Here is a 17659-nt window from a genome sequence, read left to right as displayed (position 1 = left end):
TCAGATGTCTTGTCTGTAGAGCTGGGGTGGCCATACATTTCTGGAGGTTGGGGGTGGGGTGGGTGTTGTGATCATAGGCCAAGGCAGACCAAAAAAAACCCCAAAACAACAGTCCTTTGTTGTGGGTGGACTACGGGGTAGCATCCGTAGGTCCAGTGCGCTGACAAGGCTGGAGACCAGTTAGTTCGCGCGACTTCTCACTCACTGTCCGTAGAGTCCCCAGACACCTAGGTGCTCATGCCTAGCTCATTGAGAAGACGCAGCCCCAACCTCTGACCACAGGGCCCTAAAGCTCCGCCCACAGGGTCCGAAGCCCCGCCCACGCACACTGGGATTCGTAGTCTTTCTGGCTTGCCGGCCTCAGTCTCAGCTTCTATTGGTTTCCTTATACGCCACACTCCGAGGCTGCACAAATCAGGCTGCGCAGGTAGCCCGGGCTCAGCGATCTGTGTTGCCGCAGCTCAATCACAGCGGGGCGGACTCTAGAGGTGGCTGCTCTGAGTCTGCGCGACGCCCGGAATTCCCACGGTTCTGCAGTCACCGCGGCGATCACCCGCCCAGGTAATCGGGGACCCCGGGGAGGACCCGCGCCCCATGAGAGGTGACTTAGCGGTTTTTGGCTAGGCTTTCCATCCCTCGACCCTTTCTGAGTAATATTTCCCTTCTGAAAGCTCCTAGCCGGAGACTTGTTTGTGTCGCGAGTGTGCTTTGCTGGAACGGCGGGTTGCCCTGGAGGGCGAAACTGAGGCAGGAGGAGGAGTCGGTTTACTAAGGTTTCACAGCCAGGCAGCTCTTGGCAGAGTCCCGGGTTTGTTGTTGATGTTTTTAACTTGAATCAGTACACCAGTAGACAGGGGCGATTCCCGATCTGAACAAAAACACCCCGACAGGAATACCCCAAATATTCCTGGCGAGAGCTAGTGGGTTTCAGGGAGGCTCACATGCTCCTTGATAGTGAAAGCTAGCCTTTGTGGTCCCTGGCCCCATAGGGTTAGGATTATTTTGTGTTAAGTACAGTAGACCCTAAGGGCTGGAGGATGGAATGTCTGTCACGTGGTCCATTTTATAGATGAAAATGAGTGGTCAGGATTTGAAACTCGCCCTGTGGTCTACAGCTGTATGCCCTATGGAATATTCTTTACTCTGGGTCTGCAAACCAAATATTTATTGGGCTGGAGTAAGTAAGGTAAGCTTTTCTTTGCTTTGAGACAGCCTCCTCAAACTCAACATGTAGCCATGAGGTTGGTTTTTGAATTCAGCGACCCTCCTGCCTCAGCTTTCTGAAGGCCAGAATTACAGGGTTGGGGCACCATGCTGTGTTCTTTGCAAAGATTTTTGAGACGAATTTATTTTGTTGGGGGTAGAGATAGTCCTTTGTGTACAGAGACAACACCCAAACCTCATTTGGGAGGAACTAGGACTTGGTGTGGAGGGGAGAGGGGTGAAGTTGGAGCCATGGAGATAGGGAGTGGCTAGTGGGTCGGAGGAGGGGTGTGCATTACCTGGAGAACAGCAAGGTGAAGTTGTGAACAGCGTTTTTTGGACCTGGGATTGTGGAGCCTGTTTGGATTAAGGGATTACATGTGTGGAGTGAATTGATGCAGGAGGATGTCACGTGTATCTCAAATGCCCTTTAGTGGGGTGGGGAATTTAGGTGTTGTCCTGAATACCCAGTGAGCTGCTTTTAGTGTAGATTTCTCTTTACCTTATCGGGTTTGTAGGGTAGAAAGTGTTAGAGGAGGTCACACTGAAGACCAGAAGGGCACCACAGTCACCCCCAGGGGAGTTAGAGCAGTGGTAGGAAGAGAGAGACTACACCATGCCCAAGACACTGTTTATTGATGGGGACACATTCTTGGACATATGTGTCAGTAGGCGATGTTGCTATGTGTATGCTGTGTGTGTGGGGCTTTCACAGGAACCTGGATGGTGTAGGGCACTCACTGTGGGGCTGCTAGGTACGATCAGAGATGGTACAGTGTGCAGGAGAAGAGCGAGGCTGCGGCCTGCAGAGCGTTTTCTATTTATAGTAACTGGGAGGACTCTCTGGAGCCACACACAAACCAGTGGAGGGTCATGTCCTGCACATAATTATGAGGCTGGCAGCACAGTGGCTTGTTGTCCCCAGCATTGCTAGGGACACATGAGTAAAGCATTGGGTGACAGCATTGTGACAGCTCCAGGGATAGTAGTGATGGGACATTCTGGCTCTTGCTCTTCTGGGCCCACCATTGTGTATGTGATGTGAATGCTGTTAACCCAGAAAACCCAAACAAAACAAAACAAAACTAAACAAAACAAAACTAAACTAAACAAAACTAAACAAAACTAAACAAAGCAAAACATGTCCCACTTCACAGTGTTGAAGTAAAAACTCTGCTTCTGGAATTTTCCTGTGACTCTTTTGGAGAAATGCTCATTGTTGTTCCTGTTATTATTGTTGCTGTTATTATTATACTTATTTTTTTTTGAGACATGGTCTCTACGTAATCCTGGTTGTCCTGTAACTCACTATATAGACCAGGCTTGACTCAGCTCACAGAAATAGGCTTGCCTCTGCCTCCTGAGTGTTGGGATTAAGGTGTGTACCATATGAGGCCCCATTTTTTGTTGTTGTTTGTTTGTTTGTGTTTTTATGAGATAGGCTTTTACTCTAGCCCAGACTGACCTTGAATTTGCTGTAACTCTCCTCCCTCAGCCTCCTGAATGCTGGGAGTTTAGATTGTGCCAAAAACACTTGGCTCCAGCATTATGATTTTTTTTCTGAATTGTTTTACTATTTGTGTGTGTGTGTGTGTGTGTGTGTGTGTGTGTGTGCCTGTGTTCCAGCACGTGTATACACCCTATTGCACAAGCCCCTTGGCCCAAGTGTGGAGAGGAGAGGAAAGCTAGCCCCAGGCTAGCTGGTTCTCAGGTATCGGAATGACACTGAATGATTCTCCCGTCTCCTGTCTTCCGGTCGATGTGCTGAGACTGCAGATGCTGATTCAGTTTTTTTTTTTTTTTTCACTTGGCTTCTGGGAATCAGCTCGTCAGACTTTCTAGGCCAGTTCCTTTAACCACTGGATCATCTCTATGGCCCTCCGGTGTTATTTTTTAAACCGCAGAAAGTTGCTTAGTGGATCAAAGTTCGAATCTCAGTTTATGATGAAGTTGTGACGAGCATTGAGGATGTTGGAAACTGAAGGATTATGTGAACATGTGATGAGGCTCACTGATTTTTTTTTACCCCCCCCCCCCAAAAAAAAAAAAACAACCTCATAGTTAGATACTCAAATTCGGGAATGAAAGTTTGATGCTGTCAGATGAAAAGATAGAAGAAGTTTGTATTGCTTCTTGCCGTAGACCAATGGTTCTCAACCTGTGGGTCTCAATCCCTTTGGGGGTTGCATATCGGATATCCTGCATATCAGAAGTTTACATTACAATTCATAACAATAGCAAGATTACAGTGATGAAGTAGCAAAGAAATAATTTTACAGTCTGGGATCATCACAATATGGGGGACTGTATTAGGAAGGCTGAGAGCCTCTGCCTTAGAACAAAGTAGCCGCTTGCAAAAGGGTGAATTAAAAAAACCCAGTGTCCTAGCACTGGAGAGACAGAGAGTCTGTGAGTTCAAGGCCAGCCTGGTCTACATAGATTTCCAGGACATTCGGGGATAGGTAGAGAGAGCTTGTCTCCAAAAAACCAAACACCTTCTCCCACCATGCAGTTCTTGGGAATACCATAGATATTTGTGTATAAAGAGAGATTTGTTGCAGTGTTTGTGAGTTGCTTATAGTGGAATACCAGGACAGCCAGGGCTATACAGAGAAACCCTGTCTCAAAAAACCAAAAAGAAAACCCACAAAAAACCAAACCAAAACCAAAACAAAAACTAGAAACAGCCTAGCACTCTTGAGAGGAATCAAGTGTTGATTGGATGTCTGTAGATCTATTTAAGAGTATAATAAATTAATTGGAAAGAAATGCTAATTTAGAATACTGTATTGTGGGTGGCTAAGAATGGGACTGCCAGGCAGAGATTCCATCTGTAATGTTTTGTGGGTGTTGTGGAAGATGAAGCTCTAATATTGTAGCAAGATATTAACAGCTGGTAGTTTAGTAATCCTGAAGGTGACTGGGACAGAGCGGTTATGTTTACATCACATCTTTTTGCTTTTTAAGACAGGGTTTCCCTGTGTAACCTTGCCTGTCCTGGAATTCACTCTGTAGATCAGGCTGGCCTCAAACTCACAGAGATCCCCCTGCCTCTGCCTTCTAAGTGCTGGGATTAAAGGTGTGAACCACTACCACCTGGCTTTTTTTTTTTTTTTTTTTTTTTTTTCTTTTTTCTTCAGGACACAGTCTCACTATGTAGCTCTGACTGTCCTGGAACTCACTGTGTAGACCAGGCTGGTTTTGAACTCATATATTGGCCTGCCTGCTTCCAGAGTGCTAGGACTAAAGGTGTCCACCCATGGGCCTTAAATTTCTTGAAGTTTAAAAAAAAAAAAAAGGTACAGTAACTTCAGTGCCAGCCTGGTGATACCTGCCTTTAATCCCAGTACTCTAGAGGCAGGCAGGCCATTCTCTGATTTTGAGGCCAGCCCGGACTACATTGTGAGTTCCAGGATAGCCACAGCTATGACTATGTTGACAGGCCTAAAATCAAACCAAATCAAAATCCAACAAGAGCCTAACGTCAAGGCCAGGTGTGATAGCACACACCTTTAGTTTTAGTGCTCAGAAAGAGGCTGGTGGATATTTTTGAGTTCAGGCCAGTCAGGGTTTTCTTTTTTAAAAAAGTCTAACTTCAGAATTAACATAGATAGTCATTTTTGGAAAAAGACCACAGACTTAATGGAACCAAGTTTCAAAAAATAATAACCTTGGTTTAAAATAATTCAAATTTGAAATAGGCATCAAAAATACAAATATTGAGAAGCTGTCAGCCTTCTGCTAGACATTGTGTTATTAGATGCCTGAGGCCTCCTACCAACAGTTTTGATTCTGTTTGCTTATGTTAGATGCTTGTAGTTTCTGTGATGGTAAAAGATACGTTGTTTTGTTTTTTTGGTTTTTGGTTTTTGGATTTTGGTTTTTCATGACAAGGTTTCTCTGTGTAGCTCTGGCTGTCATGGAACTCACATTGTAGAGCAGGCTGGCCTAGAACTCAGAAATCTAGAAATCTGCCTGTTTCTGCCCGCCCCCCCCCCCCCCCCCAGTGCTGGGGTTAAAGGCGTGTGCTACCACGCCCGGCTGTTTTTGTTTTTTTTTTAAAGGTGACGTTATCACTGTATACATCTTAAAAATGAGCATGTGTTAAGAGTTTTGCTTAATTATTGATAAAATTTATTGGTGTTACAACTAGTTCAAAGAGTACTCCAATGTACAGCCATGTCTGTAGTCTGTAGACTGGAGATATTGGGGTGTGATATGTGGGTGGGGGTGGATTGGGGGCAAAAGAAAGTCTGTGTAGCCACCTTTGATGGTTTGTATATGCTTGGCCCAGGGAGTGGCATTAGGAGGAGTGGCCCTGTTGGAGTAGGTTTGTCACAGTGGGTGTGGGCTTTGATACCGTTGGACTAACTGCCTGGAAACCAGTGTTCTCCTAGCAGCCTTCAGATGAAGATGTAGAACTCTCATCTCTTCTTGCACCATGCCAGCCTGGACCATACCATGCTCCTGCCTTGATGATAAACCTGTAATCCAGCCACAAGTAAAGTTTGTCCTAATAAGCGTTGCCTTGGTCATGGTGTCTGTTCACAGCAGAAAAGCCCTAATTAAGACACCACCCTTTGTTAGAATCATTTGCATGTCTACACGTGTTATTTGCATAACTCTTATCCACAGGAAATAGGTAGACAGAAATTATGGAACGATAACTCTGTGGCCCTAGAAAGGTTATGCACTCTATAGTCTAGAACTGGCTCATTGCCCATCTCATCATCTCTTGCTGATAAGCTCATCTGGTGAGACATTTTCATTTGAGATAGGATTTAGTTACCTTTGTCTTCAGCAGGAAAGCCAAAAGACATGAGACTGAGAACTTCATACTGTAGTCCTGCTAGAATGGGAGCGGTGGCCCCTGTGTCACAGAGGAGCCTATTTTACAGGGAGATTAAGGCCGAGAATGAAGCTCAGACATAGAGCATTGCCTAGCACTTGGGAGACCCTCGGTTTAATCCCTAACACCTCAAATCATGTGGCAAACATTGGCTAGCACTTGGGGAGGTGGGGCAGGAGGTTCTGGGATTCTTTTGCATGCACTTGAGGAGGGGGGCAGTAGGGAGGGTGATTCAAGATAGGGCTTCTCTCTCTGTATAGCCCTGACTGTCCTGGAACTCACTCTGTAGACCAAGCTGGCCTCGAACTCTGCCTAGCCTCCGGAATACTGGCTAAGGATCTGGAATTCTAAGTCATTCTTAGCTAGGTAGTCACTTTGAGGCCAGCCTGGGCTACCTGAGACTGTCTCAAAATACAGCAGAATACAATCCATTAATATAAAACAGAAAGCTAACACAGCAAAAGAAAATTCGATTAAGGAAAGAGCCTTAGCTGGCCAGAAGTAGTTATGCACACCTAGAATCCTAGTAGTTTGGAGTTGGAGCAGGTGGATTGTGAGTTCCAGGTCAGTCTGCTATATAACGAGACCCTGTGTCAACAAAGCAATAAGACAAGAGGCCAGTCCATACCACGTCTTTGTTCCTCTGACACGTTGTTAGCTGGTTACAGGATGCCTTTACTTTTAACCTCCAAAGAACAGAGTATGATGAAGACTTGCCTGTTTGGAAAGTTCTTCAGTGATGTTGTCATCTAAATAACTAGCTTCTTGGTGTGGCTTTGGCTTGCTGCACCTGACCCAGTGGTAGCTGGCAATGAGAGGTCGGTCTCACCTGTGGTGATGGAGGTGTCATACCTGGCTTTGAACTTGACTGGGTGACTTTAGATGGCCCCATGACCTTGCCTCTGTTACTTATATGCTTTGTGGTGACAGTTTAGAATGTCCCTTTTGTCCCACTGTCCCTGGTTGAATTAAGCCCATTTGATGATCTTTTTCTCTGATGTCAAGTGAAGTCCTTACGTTGATCTTCTGGCCTACCTTGTAGATGAACAGTGTCAAGGTGGCAATGGCAAACGATAGGACGAACCTTTGGCAATTGGGGAAGTTCATGAGGTTTGTCATGTGACTTAGGGAGTGTGGTTAAAGGTCTCCATGATAGGGGCACAGAAGAGCTCCCGCTAGTACCTTGAGCTAGCATGTGAGAGGGGTCATGGGTGTCCTGGGGGAAGGACTGAAGATCCACTCTGTGTTTGGACCCCAAACTGGAATTGTCAGCGTCTGGTCATGGGACCCACCAGGATTTCCCAGGAGTGGTCTAGGTGATGTAGTGTGACAGGCACAGCCCGCTCAGCCAGATTCATGTCACTGGTCTGCAAGTTTCACCCCTTCTCCCAGTCTTGGTTTCCTCCCTGTCTGCAGGGAGCGATGTTGTGTTCCCAGGGGTCGTCTGTGAACTCATCAGCTGTGAGGATGAGTGAGTAAAGGGATCTGTCTGCTACTCCTGCCTAGCAGTACTGAGACAACGTGTATGAGAGGAACGAAAGGTAAATCAGATACCGTGAGGAGTACGGCCAAGGGCTGGGTTTGTATGGCTGCTGCAGGGCTGGCCAATCGAGGCAGCGGCTAAGTGAGGCGGCTAGACTGGCTGTGTCTGTTTTGCTGCTCGCAGTCAGGTTGGACATTGTTTCCAGAATAGTCATCTGGGCATCCTTGGGACGGCTTCCAATTGCTCAAGTCCTTTAAGGGAAACCGCATTGTTTGCATAGAGCCTAGGCTTACCCTCCTGTAACTTGTAAGCCCTCGTTGGATGACTTGAATACCTCGAATTTTTACAGGTGCTAAGTTAGTTGTCATCCTGCTGTGCTCTGGAGTAGTGCCAAGAACAAAAAATTCAGCATAGATGCAACCCCCATGCGCATGCGTACCCATATTCATGTGAATGCAGGTGCCTGTGGAGGTCATGAGGCAACTTCTGGTGTTTATCCTTCCCATTTGATTAAGACAGAGTCTCTGTAGTTCACTGCTGAATAGGCCAGGGTATCTATCTACCCATGAGCTTCTGCAGGTTCTCTTCTTTCTCCCCTCTCACTGTAGGAGTGCAGGGATTACAGGTGAGCTCGACCACACCCATGGGGTTTGACAGTGGGTCCTGCTGATTCAAACTCAGGTCCTCCTGTATGTGTGGCAAGAGATTGTCCCTGAGCTGCCTCCCCAACCCCTGAAGTGTTTTTGATCCAAGCTTGGTAAAATCTGTGGCTCTGGAAACGTTGAACCTTGAAAGCCATGTGTTATTAATTTCTCTTCCCCCTAAATATGAGGAGAAAGATCACATATCAATGCCACCTATAGGATGAGTCACTCAAATGTCACTCAAACCAAACTCAGCAGAGACTGATGTATAAACCAGGAACCAGTTTGTTGATTTTTTTGTTTTTGTTTTTGTTTTTTGTTTATTATTAGGTATTTTCCTCATTTACATTTCCAATGCTATCCCAACAGTCCCCCATATCCTCCCCCCGACTCCCCCCCCCCCCCAACTTCCACTTTTTGGCTCTGGCATTCCCCTGTACTGGGGCATATAAAGTTTGCAAGTCCAATGGGCCTCTCTTTCCAGTGATGGCTGACTAGGCCATCTTTTGATACATATGCAGCTAGAGTCAAGAGCTCCGGGGTACTGGTTAGTTCATAATGTTGTTCCACCTATAGGGTTGCAGATCCCTTTAGCTCCTTGGGTATTTTCTCTAGTTCCTCCATTGGGGGCCCTGTGATCCATCCAATAGCTGACTGTGAGCATCCACTTATGTGTTTGCTAGGCCCCGGCGTAGCCTCACTAGAGACAGCTATATCAGGGTCCTATCAGCAAAATCTTGCTAGTGTGTGCAATGCAGTTTGTTGATTTTAATGGGAGATTATTACAGCTATTCAAGATGCCCTTGGGACCTGGAGCTGGTTCTGTTTCCTAAGGGCAAAGTCTATAATCTGGCCCACAGGTCAAACTTGTCACGTATTGTTGTTGTTTGTTTATTTGTTTTTAATAGATAAAGTTTATTCTAACAGCCATATTCATTTATTTCCATATTGTCTGTGGCTGCTTTCATGATACATTGGCAGGGTCGAATGACAATGTTGGAGATGGCCTGGGCTGCAAAGTCAAAAATATTTACTGTTTGGCCTTTATAGAAAAACATTGCTGGGGGCTGGTGAGGTGGCTCAGCGGGTAAGAACACTGACTGCTCTTCTGCAGGTCCTGAGTTCAAATCCCAGCAACCACATGGTGGCTCACAAACACCCGTAATAAGATCTGACACTTCTGGCATGTCAGAAGACCAATACACTGTACTTATGTATAATAATAAATCTTTGGGCTGGAACCAGCAGAGGTCCTAAAAATTCAATTCCCAACAACCACATGAAGGCTCCAACCATCTGTACAGCTACAGTGTACTCACGTACATAAAATGAATAAATAAATAAATCTTTAAAAAAAGAAAAAAGAGAAACATTGCTGACTGGATTTTGGGGAGTTCTTTCAGGCAGGTGAATGTGTGCAGGGTGATGAAGCCCTCTGGGGGTTATGTGCACCTTCTGGTAGGGCTCATGGAGAGCTCTGGGGACATTTGTTTCTGTTCTTGCTTGCCCTGTGTCTGAATAGGCCTCATGGGGGCCCTAATCAGGCCTTTGGGACTGTGGAGGAGTCTCCGGGGTGCATATCAACAGATCAGCAGGCCCTTGCATTGAAACTACCTCGGCAGCTCACTAACCTCAGCTGTTATATATCATACTTCCCCACACCCTGGTGACCGACCGCAGATCTGTGAGCATTTACTATAGTTATTCCTGCAGGACTGTTGCAGTAAAACAAAAGAAATGGGAATTCAAGCTGGGTATGGTGGCAAGTGATGCAATCTCAACACTCAGGATACTAAAGTATGAGGTGGGGTGGGGTGAGGGAGAGGAGGAGGAGGAGGAAGGGGAAGAAGAAGAGGAAAAGGAGGAGGAGGAGGGAGAGAGGAGGAAGGGGAAGAAGAGGAGGAAGAGGAAGAAGAGGAGGAAGAGGAGGAGGAAGAGGAAGAAGAGGGGGAGGAGGAAAAAGGAACCTTAATTTGCACTGACTGAGGATTTGATTCTTGAGTTTGAGACATTTGCAATGGCCAAGCAGCTCAATCCCAGCAGCCAGGATGCTGGGCTTAGGGCCAAGGAGGATGGGAGCCCATAAGACTTATGCTGACATCTCTGCATCCAAGTGTAGTCTGAGCAGCATCTTTGTACCCAGGAGTGCTTTAGAGATGCAGTCTGTACCTAAGGAGAGCCTCATGTGACCAGATGCATGATGTAGCCTCATTGGAGACATCAGCTTAGGTGCCCTGGCTTCTTTCCCGTCTCCCTCTCACTGCAGGGTTAGGCCAGAGGATGGGGTTCTGTTAGGAGCGGGTGTGGCGGCAGTCCCAAAGGCGCCAGGGACTGTAGCTAAGTCGTATGACTTGCACCTGACTTCCTCATATAAGCCACAAACATCTTGAGAGCTGCGCAGGTGCACCAGGATACCGGTGAATCCAGTTTGATGGAGATTTGCCCCTGCTGCCCTGATTAGCTGAAGCCTCGTGACTGGCGAGGGGGCATGGCCTGCAGTGCGTGGATGAGAGAGAGTATAAAAGGAGTGAGAGGCCCAGGGTTCGGGGGAGATATATAAACAAGGGAGATATAAAAACAAGGGAGATATAAACAGGGGAGATATAAACAAGGGAGATATATGGAGAAAGAAGAAACAGGACTGAATAAATGTGTGCAGAAGGATCCTGTAGCAGCGTCGTTCTTCCTGGCCAGTTGAGCGCGCGCAACAAGTGGTGCCAAAACCCGGGAAAAGAAACATCTTCAGGCATGAGTGAAGACCCCCTGCTACAGGGAGGATTCAGAACTGCATCACGGGGAAGGAGTGGTTAATAAAAGTTCCCGTAAAACAGACTGTTGAGAAGGATCTGGCGTGGATTCAGAACTCTTCAGCTGGGGGAACGGTACTGATGAAGAGAAAGAAGAAAGATGAAGACTGAATAAACTGCTGTTAGAAGGACTGGTGGTCGTGTCGTTCTTGCTGGTCGAGAGCAGGCGCGACAATTGGTGGCCCGTACGGGGAACCGACTCCCCCACCAAGTTCAGAACTTTCAGCAGTCAGTGGTTGCTGGCAGGGTAAGTTCACGGTGAGTGAAACTTGCGACCCCAGGAGTTTGGGAAGGACCTCGGATAAAATAGAGGTGAGCATAAAGTTGCCAGGAAGTAGGCACAAAGTAACCCAGGAGTTTGGGAAGGACCTCGGATAAAATAGAGGCAAGCATAAAGTTGCCAGGAAGCAGGCACAAGGTAACGAAAGGTTCCCGGCTTTGGGACAAGTTAAGATTCCCGGTTTGGGGACAAGTTAAGGAACTATGATAACCTCGGTGTAGTGATCAATAGATCCTCGCTGTGTAGTTATGCTTTTTTCTCCCATTGACCCTTTGTGGGTAGGTCTGATAGTTTTGGTCTTGTTTGTTCTGATATATGGACTCTGTTACTGTTTGAATCAAGAGGCAGTCAAGACAGGTCAGAAAATCCTTATAGAGCAACAAGAAAGTATGTCGGAAAAGGAGAAGGGCTTAAAAAGAAAAAGGAAAAAGAAAGAAGACACAGTAAAATCAGGTGAACAGAAAGGACAAAACAAAAGAGCTGAGGCGGAGGAGGAAGGCGAATTAGCTTCTATTCCTCCTCCCTATGCCTCCTCAGCATCCACCAGTAGGTGGACCTTCTGTCCGGAGATTTGGAGAGGATCGACCAGATCAGGTGTTGATGTGGGCGAGAGGGTCTGTTTGTGTGTTTCCACAGGACCAGACGGAACCTCTTTGGGTGCTGGAGAGGTTGGTGAGACGCTGCAAGAATGAGGCTCCTGATCCAGTTGCCCCTGTGGATGTGGTGGATATTCCCACAAGCACAAACAATGGAGCCGAGATGAGAGATCCTTTCGGTATTCCAGAAGCCGATACCAGCTCGACATGACATTCAAATTTTTCCACGCTTTTTGATCCCTGAATTCCCCTTAAAGAGATAGCCCCTCTGGCTATCTATCCCTTGCTTTAGGGAAGATGAGCGGGGGTGAGAGCCCTGGGATGTATGCTTGTTATAGTGTGTGTGTGTGTGTTTTGTGTTGGGCACATGTGTTAGGTGCAGAGTGTGCAGGCCCGCACTTTCACCATGGTAGCGTAGGCTTTTGCTGCAGTGGAGGCGGGACAATCTCCTCAGATTCGGTTTGCCGCTCTAAAAGAAATTATGCTGCGTTATGCCGTGGGGTGCGAGGCTAAGCACTGCACAGAGGATAGCTTGCTGTTGGCATCCTGTGGAAGGCACATCTGATTGCATGAAGGTTCAGTGTCCTAGTTCCCTTCCCCCAGGAAAAACGACACGGGACCTGGCCAAGACCTCTCTGGGTGATGAGCCTAAGGGATGGTTTTGTGTAGGGCCCCTATGCTTGCACACTGGGGATCAGACCTCTACCTTCACCCATGAGGCTTGCTTGCAGCAATTTAGATCTGGCCATAGGTTAATTAACATCCTGGCCTTTTGATGCACCTGCCACAAGCAAAACACAATCTCCCCAGGTGTGGCTTGGCATGATAGAGAGGTAGTCAGTGATAAGACTCCCTGGGCATGTCACCAACCTAAGACAGGGATCAAACCAATGCTGTTTGTCACCCAAGGACGGGTAAGGGGCATGGCTGCGGGGGGCTATCTACAGACATTCTCTCTGCCAGAAAAGAAAAAAGGGGGAGATGTTAGGAGCGGGTGTGGCGGCAGTCCCAAAGGCGCCAGGGACTGTAGCTAAGTCGTATGACTTGCACCTGACTTCCTCATATAAGCCACAAACATCTTGAGAGCTGCGCAGGTGCACCAGGATACCGGTGAATCCAGTTTGATGGAGATTTGCCCCTGCTGCCCTGATTAGCTGAAGCCTCGTGACTGGCGAGGGGGCATGGCCTGCAGTGCGTGGATGAGAGAGAGTATAAAAGGAGTGAGAGGCCCAGGGTTCGGGGGAGATATATAAACAAGGGAGATATAAAAACAAGGGAGATATAAACAGGGGAGATATAAACAAGGGAGATATATGGAGAAAGAAGAAACAGGACTGAATAAATGTGTGCAGAAGGATCCTGTAGCAGCGTCGTTCTTCCTGGCCAGTTGAGCGCGCGCAACAAGTGGTGCCAAAACCCGGGAAAAGAAACATCTTCAGGCATGAGTGAAGACCCCCTGCTACAGGGAGGATTCAGAACTGCATCACGGGGAAGGAGTGGTTAATAAAAGTTCCCGTAAAACAGACTGTTGAGAAGGATCTGGCGTGGATTCAGAACTCTTCAGCTGGGGAACGGTACTGATGAAGAGAAAGAAGAAAGATGAAGACTGAATAAACTGCTGTTAGAAGGACTGGTGGTCGTGTCGTTCTTGCTGGTCGAGAGCAGGCGCGACAGGGTTCCTCATCTTAGAGATAGACCATGCCTTAGCTGCTGTTTGTTTTCATGGGAGCAGAAGCCGGGCAGAGCCAGCCCTACAGCCTCCTTCCTGCTGAGTCCTCAGTACCTCTTATCACAGGGTCACAGGCCTGGGTGAGTCATTTCAGAACACCAGAGCCTGGGTGAGTCATTTCAGAACACCAGAGTCAGGACACAGGGAGAGGCTAATGACACAGTTTATGGTGGCCAGCATATGGCCTTGTGTGGTAGAGAGGGTTTTCAAGGTTTGACATTAGCAGGCTTGCGGGCACATGCCTGCAGCCCCGGGTACTTTGGAAGCTGAGGCGGGAAGATTGCTTGCCAGGTGTTGGAGGCAAGCCTGGGAAACACATTTCAAGACATTTGTCTCAAAACAAACAAAACAAGTTTTGACATTAAAGTATAATACGGGCTGGGTACTTCCTTAAGCATAAAGTTGCCGGACAGTGATGGCACGCACCTTTAATCCCAGCACTTGGGAGGCAGAGGCAGGCGGATTTCTGAGTTCCAGGCCAGCCTGGTCTACAGAGTGAGTTCCAGGACAGCCAGGGCTACACAGAGAAACCCTGTCTTGGGGGGGGGGGGGAAGCATAAAGTCTTGAGATGTGGAACTATGGGGGCAGAAACTAATAGGCTAGGAATCCAGAATACACAGGGCCGGTCTTTGGCCAAGAATAAGTCACCAGAAACAATGGATTTGTCACTTCATACCTTCGTCTGCCCTTCCTCCCTTTTTTTCTTCTCTTTTTTAGATTTATTTATTTTTTATTTAATGTATGTGAGTACACGGCTCTCCTCAGACACACCAGAAGAGGGCATCAGATCCCATTACAGATGGTTGTGAACCACCACATGGTTGCTGGGAATTGAACTCAGGACCTCTGGAAGAACAGTCAGTGCTCTTAACCTCTGAGCTATCTCTCCAGCCCCTCTTTTTTTTTTTTTTAAAGATGAAATATTATTTGTTTGTTTTGGGTTTTTGAGACAGGGTTTCTCTGTGTAGCCTTGGCTGTCCTGGAACTCTGCTCCTTAGACCTGGCTGGCCTTTACTCATAGAGATCTGCCTGCTTCTGCTTTCTAAGTGCTGGGATTAAGGGTGTGCACCACCACTGCTTGGTGAAATATTTATTTTTATTATTAGGTATGTATGTGTGTATGTGTGTATGTGTGTGTGGGGGGGGGTTATGTGCACATGAGTGCAGTGCCTGTGGAGCTTGGACCCCACCCCCTTCCAGCTGGATAGCATTAAGGGCGGTTGAGAGCCACCCAATATGGATTCTGGGAACTGGGCTCAGGCCCTCTGTAAGAGCAGTACCTACTCTTAACCTTCCTCCTTCTTAAAACACATGAAAGTGTTTGCTCCACCTGGTACACAGACACGTGCACTTGGTAAGTGCCAGACAAAGACAGGAAGTAAAGTTTGACTATAGCTTATCCAGGTGGCTCACACTAAGGCTTAAATTGCCATCTCTATTGGTGACACAGAAACACGGCTCTCACTGCGTGGAGAATATGATTTTATTCTGGAGCCAAATATGAATGACATGGCCCAGGGAACACATACAAAAGTGGTTGCATGTGGTTTTCATTAGGGACAAAGTAAAAAAGCGTCCTAAATCAGAGTATTTTCCTTTGTAGTGGTAGTGGGAACCATAGACAGCAAAGAGGGCATCGCTGTTATTGGCTCAGATGCTAACTGATGTCATTCTTGGCTTTTGGATTGGTGAACTGTAGTAGTTTGCTAAGGGCTACATTGTAAGGTTTGGATAGTCACAAGGATGCTAAGGGCTACATTGTAAGGTTTGGATAGTCACAGGATGTTAGATTAGACACAGGGAAGAACAATGAATGGCTTTCAAAGGGCTAAAAATATCTCAGGTATTTGACTGTAGTCTGCAACATTTTAACTCCATAATCTCGAAGCCAGAAGCCCAATCTTCCTTCGGCCTTGTAGAATCTTTAACTCTTCCCCCTCCCCCCTTTCCCTCCCTCCTCTCCCTGTGCCCCTTCTGGGGAACTTGAGTTTACACTCTTGTTAATATTTTAAGTTCTTGTTAAGTGAATATTTACACTTATACTATAAGTAATTGGAACTGGTGAGATAGCTCAGTGGATGAAGATACTTACTGCTAAGTCAGCCAACTTGAGTGTAAAGTGGAAGGAGAGAACCAACTCCCTAAAGTTGCCCCCTGTGTGGCAGTACATACCCCACCTGCTATGAATAACTTTAAAAATGTAAGTACAGGCTAGGAAGATGGCTCAGTGGATAAGAGCTCTGGCTGCTCTTCTAGAGGTTCTGAGTTCAATTCTCAGCAACCACATGGTGGCTCACAACCATCTAAAACAGTATCTGATGCCCTCTTTTGCATGCAGGCATACATGTAGACAGAGCACTCATACATAAATAAATATGTTTTTAAAAATATAAAAGAAATGTAAATACATTTTACAGTAATAAGTATTTATTATAATAAAAAGGGGCAGTTTAGGAGATTGTTCTGATCTATCCATTACCCAACAAAAAAACTCCTGTTTTATTTATATGTCTGCTTTGTACATTTTCCCACAAACAACTAGGAATGTGTGTTCTTGCACAAATAGTTCAGGGATTGGTGGGATGCTATCTGCATTCTGAGTTGAAAAGTTCTAAGTGTTTTCTGACTTTTGGTTGGCAGTTAGGTAGGGTTAGGAGGTAGGGACAGGACTGCCCACCCCCAGCAGTGACCAAAGGTCTTAGAGGCTTTTTTTTTTTTTTTTTTTTTTTGTCTTTTTATCTCAGTTGTTATCCTCAGCACATTCCTCTGGGCTGATTGGCCAATCCTCTTGAGACCAGGTGATGTTCTCGACCCTTTTTAAATTGACTCTGTCTTTCCTTTCAGTCTTCTGTAGCGGACACGGGGTGCAGAATGACCTGGAGAGTGGCTGTGCTTCTCAGCCTGGTGCTGGGTGCTGGTGCCGTTCCCGTCGGTGTGGACGATCCCGAGGATGGAGGCAAGCACTGGGTGGTGATTGTGGCGGGCTCCAATGGCTGGTATAATTACCGACACCAGGTAAGAAACCCATGCGTTCTTGTCACTGGCTTTGTGCCTACAAAATGGCCATTCCATTTTGGAAGACAGTTTTGCTTTAGTCTCAAGTGGGATTTCCTCACCTTTCCCCAGTGGCGGCCTTTAGAACCAGGCATTAATCCCTTTTTGGGTCTGCACTGTATCACTTGCCTGCCTGTCACAACTCAAAAATCAAAATGCATTTAGATATCACCGCATATCTTGGGGGCTCAAGATTACCAGGTGAGAGCTCTTGTGTTAACACCTTCCCTTCATGTTATAGAAAGGACACGCAGGTCTAGAGAGAGGAGGTGATTTAACTGAGACCATTGACAAGAGGCGAGCAGTGTGGAAGCTCTGGGGAACGGACTCCTGGCCCCTCTGTCCTCCATGCCTCTGTCCCTTTACACCACCTCCTCCCTCCTGGTGTTTCCTGCAAATCAGCTTGTGGAAGTGAGAGAGAAGGGCATAGTTGACAGTCCAGCCTCCTGCTGGGAGGAAGGGGGTAGCCTTGGGGAAGCATCAGTCCTGTGGAAGTTGGAACAGCAAATCTTGCAATCCAAAGATCCCACCCCAAGGTGTGGCCCCCAAAAGGAATGAAAACATGCCTCTGTAAAATCTCCTGCCGGTATCAGCCTCAGGAGCATGATTTGGCCACGGAAAGGATGGAGCAATTACGTGTGCTTCATTATGGACAAACCGTAAGCACGTGCTAAGTAAAAGAAGCCAGTCACAAAGACCAAACAGTTAATAATCCACTAAATGGCACTTCAGATTAGGAAAGTCTACAGGGAAGTGGGGGCTGGGCAGAGGAGAGTCAGAGGAGTTGACTGCTCGTGGAATTAGATCCTGTTGTGGGTAGTGAGAATGTTCTAGAATTAGAAAGTGGTCGTGGTTTTGCGGAGCACTGTATTTAAAAGGCTGACATCCATGTGAATGGTAACACTGTCATTTAAAAAGTTGATTTAGCCGTGCATGGTGGCACACACTTTTAGTCCCAGCACTTGGAGGCAGAGTCAGGCAGATCTCTGAGTTTGATGCCAGCCTGGTCTATG

The 17659-nt window shown here is 46.8% G+C and overlaps 1 protein-coding gene across 2 annotated transcripts in view; it reads left to right on the top strand.

Annotated features, from left to right (window-relative positions):
• The first annotated feature begins 463 nt into the window (after positions 1–463).
• The window catches only part of Lgmn (legumain), a 45647-nt gene continuing 28451 nt past the window's right edge, over positions 464–17659 (top strand). Inside the window, exons 1-2 of one of the 2 annotated variants that reach the window (NM_011175.4) lie at positions 464–561; positions 16437–16607. In NM_011175.4, the coding sequence (NP_035305.1) occupies positions 16464–16607 (144 nt within the window). In that variant the 5' untranslated portion in view covers positions 464–561; positions 16437–16463. Of the gene's footprint in view, positions 562–1099; positions 1187–16436; positions 16608–17659 lie in introns of those variants that run through there. The other variant, NM_001378875.1, reaches the window with a different exon arrangement.

This window comes from Mus musculus, chromosome 12 (genome assembly GCF_000001635.26).
Source record: "Mus musculus strain C57BL/6J chromosome 12, GRCm38.p6 C57BL/6J".
Classification (NCBI taxonomy): domain Eukaryota; kingdom Metazoa; phylum Chordata; class Mammalia; order Rodentia; family Muridae; genus Mus; species Mus musculus.
Note: the sequence above shows the minus strand (reverse complement) of the source record. Positions and strands in the feature narration are given on the sequence as shown.